This window comes from Musca vetustissima, unplaced genomic scaffold, assembly GCF_032173495.1.
Source record: "Musca vetustissima isolate MV318-11 ecotype Yass unplaced genomic scaffold, APGP_CSIRO_Mvet_v1 utg21236, whole genome shotgun sequence".
NCBI lineage: Eukaryota > Metazoa > Arthropoda > Insecta > Diptera > Muscidae > Musca > Musca vetustissima.
Genome location: NW_026873612.1, coordinates 1 through 11,210, shown reverse-complemented (window position 1 = coordinate 11,210; position 11,210 = coordinate 1). Strand labels below are relative to the sequence as shown.

Here is an 11,210-nt window from a genome sequence, read left to right as displayed (position 1 = left end):
TCTAGAAACCGCAATTATGGCCCAAACATCGGGAATTTTTTCATGGTTTTGATAAAAATCGGTCAATATTTAGCGGGTCAAATGGACCCTGACTTTTGTCTGAAAAATTACAAATTTTGAATTCTATGGCGAATATATTTACTCCTGAAGGACAGAGACCCGAGAAGTTGTTAATATATCCAAGAGGAGTGGTTGACCTTTAAATTGATACCAATTATATTGTCGTAGGTACTCGGATGCGGGAGTTACACTTAAATATTTGGAGGTGCTTACGTATTCAGATATTATTTATTAACCCATTATCACACTGGAGGGCGAAAATATAGCGCTGATCGCTTTGAAATTTTCCATGAGATTCCAGTTATGGTCAAGGACAACGCCTATAATTTTCGATGATGATCAGTTCATATTATTGGGATTTTTGATATCTAATCTCATTGTTTCTGCGGACTTCAAATCAATTTTTATCTCCGTGTATTGTATGTTATTTCTGAGATAAACCGCAATTCCACCACCACGACCTTCTCTGTTAGAAAAGATTCCATTAAAACCATCAATGTGATAAAATTGACTTTCACTATCAGATATATTTGTTTCGCAGAGTATTATTAATTGAATTTTATCCATAACTTTTGCGATACTTGCGATAAATGTCAGAAAATTTTTTCTTAAAGATCTAATGTTAAAACTTATCATCGACATATTATAATTCAAATATTCCATGCTTATGTCGTTTACACTATTAACTATTTCTTCAGTAAAATTCATTATTATTTTGGAATTTAAAATAGTATAAAAAATAAAAAAATAAAAATAAAATTATAATTCTGTATATACAGTTTATTTTCGATATAGTTTTTATAGCATTAATTTTGATAACTTTTAAATTGCAGTTTTTATTGATTTATTTTTTCAGTTTTGGCAAATACTTTTAATTAATTTGTTGAGGTTATATTTTCAATATCTGTAGAGTTATGTATAATCGTAAAGCTGGAGTTTTCATTTTTGCGGGCATATATATTTCCATTTTTTACCCATACAAATTTCCATCCCATTTCTTTAGCTTTTGTTTTGGCCATCCATAGGAGACGTTTGTTATACGCAGTTAACTCTTCGTTCACGTAAACCACATTATTCTCTCCATTTGCATCTCTTATTTCCACTTTGTGTCTCTTAATTTTACTCATTAATTCAATTTTCTTATTGACCGTTGAGAGTTCAACAATGATCTTATTTTTCCTTTTTACCTTGTATGCTCTGTTTACGTCAGTGGTATTTATTTCTACACCTGTGCATTCACTTATCTGTTTCAACAGTTCGTAAACGTCCATGTTCTCATCCATAACATTACCAATCTCAATGTTCTTATCGAGTGCTTTCTGTTCCATTTTCGCTATTCTTTCTTTGAGTTCACGTATTTCTTTCTTATTTTCAATGTCGCTCATCTGAAGCTCTTTTACTTGTGTTGTTATTGTTGCTACATTTTTGTTTATTTCTGCGATGTGTTGCTCAATTCTTGTGCTCACTGCTGTTACTGTTGTTATGTTTGTTGTTAGTTGTTTTATGCAGTTCTGCATTTCTATCATACCAGCTCTCATCTCAGCTATTTCTTTTTGTTGTGATGACATCTCTACGTTGTTTAATGATGTTGTTGGTGTTGATGTATTTTTGTAACGTTCACTTGTTCTGGCAATGTCATCGTCCTCTCTTTGTTGTTTTGTGTTTGTTTGTTTATCGTTTCCATTATTATCTGACTGGATCTCATTATCCGAGTATATTATACTCATATAAGCGTTGTTAGGGGATTTTGTTATTGGTTTGCATCGATGACATCTCCAATCTGCTTTTCTTACATGTCCCATGCTATTATATGAGCTCTCAGAGAGAGAACAGCACGGATTAAAATGAAATTGTCTGTTACAATGATAACATCTCACAAAGTTTATTGACTTTATTTGAGTAGAACACTGCCCACACTGGTTATTTACTGGTATTTCTAGCATTGACATATTATTCAGATATTTAATATCAAAAAAGCTTTATCAATTTATTGACAAAAGGATATTCAAAAACCGAAGAATTTGCTGTTAAAAACACCAATGAATTATTAGTTTGAAGTGCTCGTATGTAATTGTGCGACCGATAACAATGACGGCTACAGCAAGATCTGATAAACATGTGGAGTTTGGTGCGCCATTTACTTCAAATCGGACGAAAGTTTGTATAAAAGCTATATCGAAATCTAAGCCGATTTCATCGAAACTTGTCACAGAATGTCGGCCATATTTTGAGTTCTTGGTGCATCATTTAGTTAAAATCGGGAGAAAATATGTATGGTTGCTCTATCCAAATTTGAACCGATTCAAGAAAATTTTCTACATGCTAGGTTATATAAACTATATAACTTTGGGACTTTGGTGCACATTTTACATTTGACGAAACTATATATAGGAACTATATCTAAATCTGAACCAATTTCAACAAAACTTGCCACACGTTATCTCATAATAACTTCAATAAGTTGTGCAAATCGGACCCACCTGGGGAATTCGGTGCAGCATCTATATATATCTTATAGGTTATACTAAGTTCATTACGAAAGATATATGTGGACGAAAATGTATATGGGAGCTATATCTAAATCTGGAGCGATTTTCAGCAAACTTAACACACATCATTCTACACTTCATTCAGCACGATATGCCAAATTTCGTGCAAATCGAAAGATATATAGGTACTCTAATGCACTATTTATCTAAAATCGGACTAAAATATATATGGAAGCTATATCTAAATCTGCACCGATTTTCACGAAACTTAACACACATCATTGTAGACTTTATTCAGTACGCTGTACCAAATTTGGAAATCGAAAGATATATAGGGACTCTGCTACACCATTTTCTTTAAATCGGACGAAAATATATATGGGAGCTATATGTACATCTTAACGGATTTTCAGGAAACTTAATACACATCATTCTAGACCCAATTCATTATGCTGTGCCAAATTCCGTGCAAATCGAAAGATATTTAGGGACTTTGGTACACCATTTTCCTTAAATCGGACGAAAATATATATGGGAGCTATATCTAAATCGGAACCGATTTTTATGAAATTTTACACACATAATTCTAGACCTAATTCATTACGCTGTGCCAATTTTCGTGCAAATCGAAAGATATATAGGGACCGTTTACATTCAATCGGGCGAAAATATATATGGCAAGTATATCTAAATCTGAACCGATTTTTCCCAATTTCAATAGGGTTCGTCCTTGGGCCAAACAAATGAGCTGTGCCAAATTTCATCCAATTCGGATCATAAATGCGATCTGTACTTTGTTTACAATTTAACGTCTACAGACGGACAGACGGACGGACGGACATGCATAAATGGACTCAGAAAGTGATTCTATGCATATTCTCAAAAGGAACCATGTGTCTATCTCGATTATTTCTGCCTGTTACAAACATATGCACAAAGACATAATACCCTGTACCACAGTGTGGTGAAGGGTATAATTAACAATATTGGTCCACTCTTTGGGGTAGCTCCCATATAACGGTACCAATAATATTTGGTAGTCTGAATATGTAAGCACACGTAAATATTTAAGTGTAACTCCCACATCCTAGTACATACGACAATATAATTGGCATCAATATAAAGGTCAGCAATTCCTCTTGGATATGCTATCAACTTCTTGGGTCTATGTCCTTCAGGAGTAAGAATACAAATTTTGTCATTTTTCACACAAAAGTCAAGGTCCATTTGACCCGCTAAATATTGACCGATCTGTATCAAAACAGGCATGCTTATTCTTTGACCCGATCCCCTTCTCAATGCAAAGTTTCACGATGTTCGGGCCATAATTGCGGCCTCTGGAGCGACCAGAAAACCCGACAAAAATTTAGTATTTGGTCCATTTCATCCCCTAAATATTAATCGATCTTTCCCAAAAACAATAGGGGTCCTCATTGGCCAGAACCCATCCTACATGTAAAATTTCGTGAAAACTGGTCCAAAACTGTGGTCTGTATCGTTTTTACAAATTATAATGGACAGACGGACACACATGTCTATATCGACTCAGCTAGTCGAGATATGACGATCGGTATACTTAAAGGTGAATATTTCGCGGCGTTACAAACTCTTGGAGCTGCACAAAGCTATAATACCCTGACAACATAGTTTTGTAGGGTATAATTACCAATATAGGTCCATATTTTTATATTACCCTCACATAGCGCCCATCGTCATTTTTTTATTTTTAAGAATTTAGCCGCATTTTCGCATTGCAGTTACTGCACGGAGTCATTCTGGGATATTGGAGGACGAAACAATTTTGCGGAAATTGTTCCATATAGATATGTTTTGATATAGCCACCACTTAAAGTTCTAGGTTTTTTTTTTTTTTTTTGGTTTAGCAATGTTTTTCACCGAATTTTCAAAATAGGTTCTTGTATTCATGTGAAGGAATCTTGAAAGTTTTAGTAGAATTTTCCACTGAGAATACTGTAATTTAGAAATGTGGGTTCTTGTAGAGCATAAAAACATGTATTATACAATTTTAGTCGATGTTTTGACATAGCCCATATAGAAAGGTCCCACCCCATTTCGGTCTTATTGTTTTAAATGAATTCTGTTATCAAAGTGACACTACTTTTTCAGAAATTAGGTTTCCAACCTGAGTGTATAAATTTGGAAGATTGTTTTTTTTTCAGAGCATGTTGTCACCAATGAATCAGTTTAAGGCTATCAACTTTAAATATATTGTATTTGCACTTTGGTTCCGCACGAGTTTGTCACATAAAAACTTCAACTAAATTGATGTATGTATAAGATTTCAGATCTTCTTTATTTATGCATAAGTGGCGTTATTCTATTCTTCTTTAGTTAACATATACAAAAGCCCAAATAATACAATAACTCATAGCAATGTTTTTGTTATACCCTTCACCACACTGTGGTACAGGGTATTTTGTCTTTGTGCATATGTTTGTAGCAGACAAAAGGAAACGTGATAGACAAATGGTTCCTTTCGGGAATATGCATAGAATCACTTTTTAAGTCGATTTATACATGTCCGCCTGTCCGTCCGTCCGTACATGTATTTTTCTGAACAAAATACAGGTCGCATATGTAATCCGATTTGGATGAAATTTGGCACAGGATACTGAATTAAGTCTAGAACGATGTGTGTTAAATTTCGTGAAAATCGGTTCAGATTTAGATATAGCTCCCATATATATTTTTGTCCGATTTTAAATAAAAAGTGCACCGAATTCCCTATATATCCTTCGATTTCCACGAAATTTGGCATAGCATTCTGAATTAAGCCTAGAAAGATGCGTGTTAAATTTCGTGAAAATAGGTTCAGATTTAGATATAGTTTCATATATAGTTTCGCACGATTTCAGGTAAATAGTGCACCAAAGTCCCTATATATACTTCGATTTGCACGAAATTTGGCATTGCGTTCTGAATTAAGTCTAGAACGATGTGTTTTAAATTTCGTGAAATTCGCCTGAGATTTAGATATAGCTCCCATATATATTTTCGTCAGTTTTTGTATAAATGATGCACCAAAGTCCCTATATATCCTTTCATTTGCACGAAATTTGGATTTATAAGTAAATGAAGAACTCAAAATGTGGCCGAACATGTGACAAGTTTCGATGAAATCGGTTTAGATTTCGTTATTTTGCTTTAAATTTATTTACATAATTTTGTCCCATTGTAGGAAACAAATCTATATCTGACCGACATTTTGTATAGGTTGCGGAATGGCATGTTTAATTTCATGTTAATGGTCCTTTAAAAATGCGACGTCTGTTAGGATCCCATCTGTTGAATATACCCAAAGTGGTGAAGGGTATCATATAGTCGATCCCGTCCGACTTTAAAGCATTCCTTACTGGGTTTTTGTAATTTCGTATTGGACGTATCAATTTAAAACTCCTATTATTTTGATTTAGTCACACTGTTATTGATTTTTTTAATTGGTTCTTCTAATTTTTTTTTTGAACATCATTTTAGTTTGAATTTTAATTTTTAGCGACAAACACATTTACGCCCCTAAATCTTATCGCCAGGGCGGCTAAGGCCTGCACTCTTGCTTTGTTATCAGTATAATTTTCACACTCACATACACAACAATGGATTGAATACAAACGGTGTATATTTAGATGTTGTTGTTTTTTTTACTTTCATAATTTTTATATTAAATTTCATTAGCAATAAATAGAATTATTGTTGATTGACAAGAATCACACCCCACTTTATTACATATCTGTATAGAACAAAGAATTAAGTTTGAAAATAAGTTTGTTATTATCGGAACATCGATTTGTCACTTTCACATCTCACCATTCACAATCACATTCTAATTTTTTTTACCTCCCGTTTCCACCTTGGCAATCCATGTTAGGGCAAAGACATCTAAACGAAATCCAATGCTAAGGCCAGCATAGAGAAAATCACTGGCCTTAGACCAATATCCTCGTTTTAAATCGGGTATAAATGGACGACCGCCACATTCATACGATGACTCATAAATCATTATCGCGACCGTTTTATTTCTTTTCTTCTTCTTTTTATTGTTTATTATTGAATTGAGTCTTAGTCTTGATGTGTTTTATTCGAAATGCAAGCACGATTTGAGAAAAGAATATTCAAATCTTATGATTTAATATGAATGAAATGGTATTTCGATGTCGTGAAACCGCATATAAAAATAACATATTTTTATCGCTCTGCAATGTAGACGAGTGCATTGAGGTTTTTGTTTTGTTTTGGAATAATCTGTTGGGAAATTTCTTAAGATGCTGTAATTGCAATACCTACGAGGAGGGTATATTAATTTTGTTATTTCATTTGTAATCGAAAAATTGAGACGAAATTTATTATGTCTAGATCATAAAATAAGAAATCATTGAGGCTTTCATTTTTTGCACCTCATAAAAGCGTAAATAGGACGTTGAAAGTTTGACAATTGGTCGGTATACGCAATACTAATTGAACCCCTCTAGAATCGGTTGAGGCTGAAACTGATGCTCTTTGAAATATTGAAACTATATGATTATAAATTATGTGCTAGAAGTTTATTTATGCTCTCAGACAAATTACAGACACTCAGTTTGGAAAATTAACAAATAAAAAATTGAATAAACATTATTTTTAAAGTACTATCAGAAGCGTGAATATTTTGATGAATACTTTTTAAGGAATAACAAAAACGTTGAATGTTTGATATTTTTTCTAAGATTTTCCAAAGGCAAAGGTTGATAATTTTTATGAATAGTCTTCTAAGGACCATCAAAAGGCAAAGGTCGAGGATTTTCAAAGAGCAGTTTTAGTGAGGAGCATTAAAAGGCAACGGAAGGGGATTTTTAAAGGAATGGTTTTGGTAAGGAATAGTTTTTATGCAATAACAGAAGCGTTGATCTTTTAATAGTTCTTGTAAGACCATCAAAAGACCAAGGACGTGGATTTTTTAAAAGAATTGCCAACACAAAATTTGGAAAATGAAAATGAATCCAAAACTTTATATGGGGATATATGAGAATATGCATAGAATTACTTTATGCATGTTCGTCCGTCTGTAGATGTTAAATTGTAAACAAAGCGCAGGTCGCATTAATGATCCGATTTGGATGAAATTTGGTACAAGTCACTTATTTGGTCCAAGGACGATTTAGATATAGCTCCCATATATATTTTCGTCCGATTTAAGGTAAATGAGGCACCAAATTTAGTATATATCTTTCGATTTGTACGAAATTTGGCATAGGGTACCGAATTAGGTCCAGAATAATGTGTGTTAAGTTTCGTGAAAATCGGTTCAGATTTAGATATAACCCCCATATATAGTGTCGTCCGATTTTATGTAAATGATGTACAAAAGTCCCTATATATCTTTTCATTTGTACCAAATTTGGCATAGGGTACTGAATTGGGTCCAGGATGATGTGTGCTAAGTTTCGTGAAAATCGGTGCAGATATAGATATAGCTCCCATATATATTTTCGTCCGATTTTATGTAAAAGGTGCACCAAAGTACCTATATATCCTTCGATTTGCACGAAATTTGACATATCGTACTGAATGAGGTCTAGAATGATGTGTGCTAAGTTTGAAGAAAATCGGGTCAGATTTAGATATAGCTCCCATATATATTTTCGTCCGATTTAAGGTAAATGGTGCACCATAGTCCCTATATAACTTTCGATTTGCACGAAATTTGGCACAGCGTACTGGATTAGGTTCAGAATGATGTGTGCTAAGTTTCGTGAAAATTTGGTTCAGATTTCGATATAGCTCCCTTATATATTTTCGTCTAATTTTATGTAAATAGTGCTCCAAAGTCCCCATATATCCTTCGATTTTTACGAAATTTGGCATGGCGCACTAAATTAAGTGTAGAATGATGTGTGGTAAGTTTTGTGAAGATCGGTTTAGATTTAGATATAGCTCACATGTATATTTTCGTCCGATTTCAGGTAAATTGTGCACCAAACTCCTGATGTTAGTCCGATTGACACGAATTTTTGAACATCGAACGGATGTGTGATTGAGATTATATTTTAACAGTGCGGTATACTGAGCAGCGTGTATCAAGTTTGCTATAAATCGATTTACATAAATTTGTCCATTGCACGCAAACGATTCTAAATCTGTCCGATAGAAATTAAATTTAGCACAGGTTGCAGAAACGTGTATGTTCCTTCGACGGAACATTGACATGGATATGTTAGGATACATATGTATAATATACATAAAGTGGTGAAGGGTATCATATAATCGGCCCAGTCCGACTTTACTACTTTCCTTGCTGGTTTTAAATTGAATCAATTAAATTAGTTTTGAACACGTTGTTAATCGAAATACTCCTTGGAGACCCCATAATGAATACTATTTTTCAAATTGCAGCCCCTTTTTAAACTCTACATCAGACTGCGGAACAGGGTATTATGTCTTTGCGCTAAGACAAATAGCATACCGAACAAATACTAACCTATAACAAAAGAAGAAACTGTAATTTATGCAATTTCTCTATTAAAATTTTATTTAATTTCGTTTTTGTTTTAAATAATTTCTTTATCACTTATTAAATAAAAATTATTTATAAATATATATACAGGTATATGAGTTCTTATAAAAAACTATTAAATACACAATAAGTATACAGATATACATAAGTACAGTCATTTCCGCTTAATTAGCCCGCTGGTTAATTGATTGAGTGATTTAACAAAAATTCACAAGGTCTCCCGGCGAATAATTAAATTTGACGTTTTCACTTGGCTAAAACGACTGTCACTATTTTGGTTGACAAATTCCAATTAAACGGAAATGACTGTAGATAATTTCAATAATTAATTTAAAATAAATGTTTGTGTGTATGTTTGTCTTGTTTAGAGTATTCCCCGTTTATAATTATAATTTGTTTTTTGTTTTTGTTATGGTTTCACTTTTATCATTTGCGTTTTGATAATGTAGTTTTTGTTTTTTTTTCAGCAAAAATTATATTAATGCTAATATTAAAAATAAAATATAAAGTCTTTTGTTTCAATTAGATGGGATGACCGTCGATCAACAATTCTCATGTTCATTGTTTAGTATGACCAACATTTCGGATGTGCCCATTATCTCTTCGTAGAAACGACGATTGTCCGCATCGACGGGATGCCAATCATGTGGCGCAAAACATTGCTTGACACGTTGACGCAAGGAGCCCGTCGTCCGACTAACTTTGTACACCATGTACAGGGGGACGGCGGCAAAGACCATACACTGTGTTATCAGTATCAATACAGAGGGCGGATTATTGCTATCATCGCTGTAGGAATAGGTTGCATAGATGACATCGCCCTGTGTTTTGTGTGTGCGCGGAGAATTGAAGATAAGGAAAGTAAACAAAATATTTATTATTAATATTTTATAATAGAGGGCGGTATTTTCTTTGGGGAATTGACCCAATCCAAACGCTGAAAAATACTTACAATGCAGAAACCCAAAAAGATGGGCGTCAAAAAGCGCAAAAGAAATATTTTAAAATTGGAAATTGTTTTGCCAAGCATAAATTGTAAATCACACTGGAATCGTTCTCTGCCATAGATCCATGTACTGACGAACAGCAGTAGTATGGAAATGGTTAAATGGGTCACTGTCACAATGTCGGGCAAGATATGCAACTGTTGAAATCCTTGCTGTAAATAATCAAAGAGAAATGATAAATGTAGAATGAACAGTGTATAATTAACTTTCGACAAAAATTGTCTTTATCTAAGTCACAAGTATGTTGTGAGGGTGTTGTAGGTTTGAGTGGTCCGAAAATTTTGTAACGCCACAAACGTTATATCTGAATCTATATAGATATAAAAACACATATTATTTGTAATTAAAGTACAGGCCGCAGTCACCAAAATGTGTATGTAGGTTCGGGCAGTTTTTTTGTTGGTAGATCGGTTTTTATACCCTCCAACATAAGGTGGAAAGTATATAAAATTTGTTATTCCGTTTACAACATATCGAAATATTAACCGGAGACCCCATAAAATTCTATGACGATTTATTCGTGTCCATCTGCATATCTGTTGAAATCAGGATTGAGATCGTAATATTTGAGATAGAGCATTGACATTTTGTACTGGTATTGCTAGGTATATCGGTCCACGTTTTGGTGTATCCCGTTTCCACATGGAAACGAGGTAGACACATGGTTCCTTTTGAGAATATGCATAGAATCAGTTCCTAAGTCGATTTATGCATGTCCGTCATGTTAAATTGTAAAAAAAGTACAGGTAGCATTTATGATCCGAATTGGATGAAATTTGGCACTGCTCATTTATTTGGCCCAAGGACGAACCCTATTAAAATTGCGAAAAATCGGTTCAAATTTAGATATAGGTCCACATATATATTTTCGTCCGATTTAATAGAAATGGTGTACCAAAGTTCACGCATATCTTTCGATTTTCACGAAATTTCGCATAGCGTACTGAATTGAGTCTAATATGATATGTGTTAAATTTCGTAAAAATCGGTTCAGATTTAAATATAGCTCCCATATATATTTTCGTCCGATTTAATGTAAATAGTGTACCAGGGTCCCATGTATCTTTTGATTTGCACGAAATTTGGCACATCATACTTACTTGAGCCTAGAATGATGTATGTAAAGTTTCCTGAAAATCAGTTCAG

General features: G+C 33.6%; 2 protein-coding genes across 2 annotated transcripts; both read right to left on the bottom strand.

Moving 5' to 3' along the window:
* Window positions 1–1,034: 1,034 nt before the first annotated feature.
* LOC133326548 (uncharacterized) lies at window positions 1,035–1,862 on the bottom strand (the record flags this gene model as incomplete). Its single annotated transcript, XM_061535179.1, has 1 exon — window positions 1,035–1,862. A coding segment is annotated over exon 1 (828 nt), but the record flags the coding sequence as incomplete, so codon positions are not given.
* Window positions 1,863–9,559: 7,697 nt separating this feature from the next.
* On the bottom strand, window positions 9,560–10,216 carry LOC133326558 (sodium-dependent serotonin transporter-like; the record flags this gene model as incomplete). The annotated part of the gene is made up of 2 exons (XM_061535190.1): window positions 9,560–9,878; window positions 10,010–10,216. Coding segments are annotated over 2 exons (486 nt in total), but the record flags the coding sequence as incomplete, so codon positions are not given.
* Window positions 10,217–11,210: the final 994 nt, after the last annotated feature.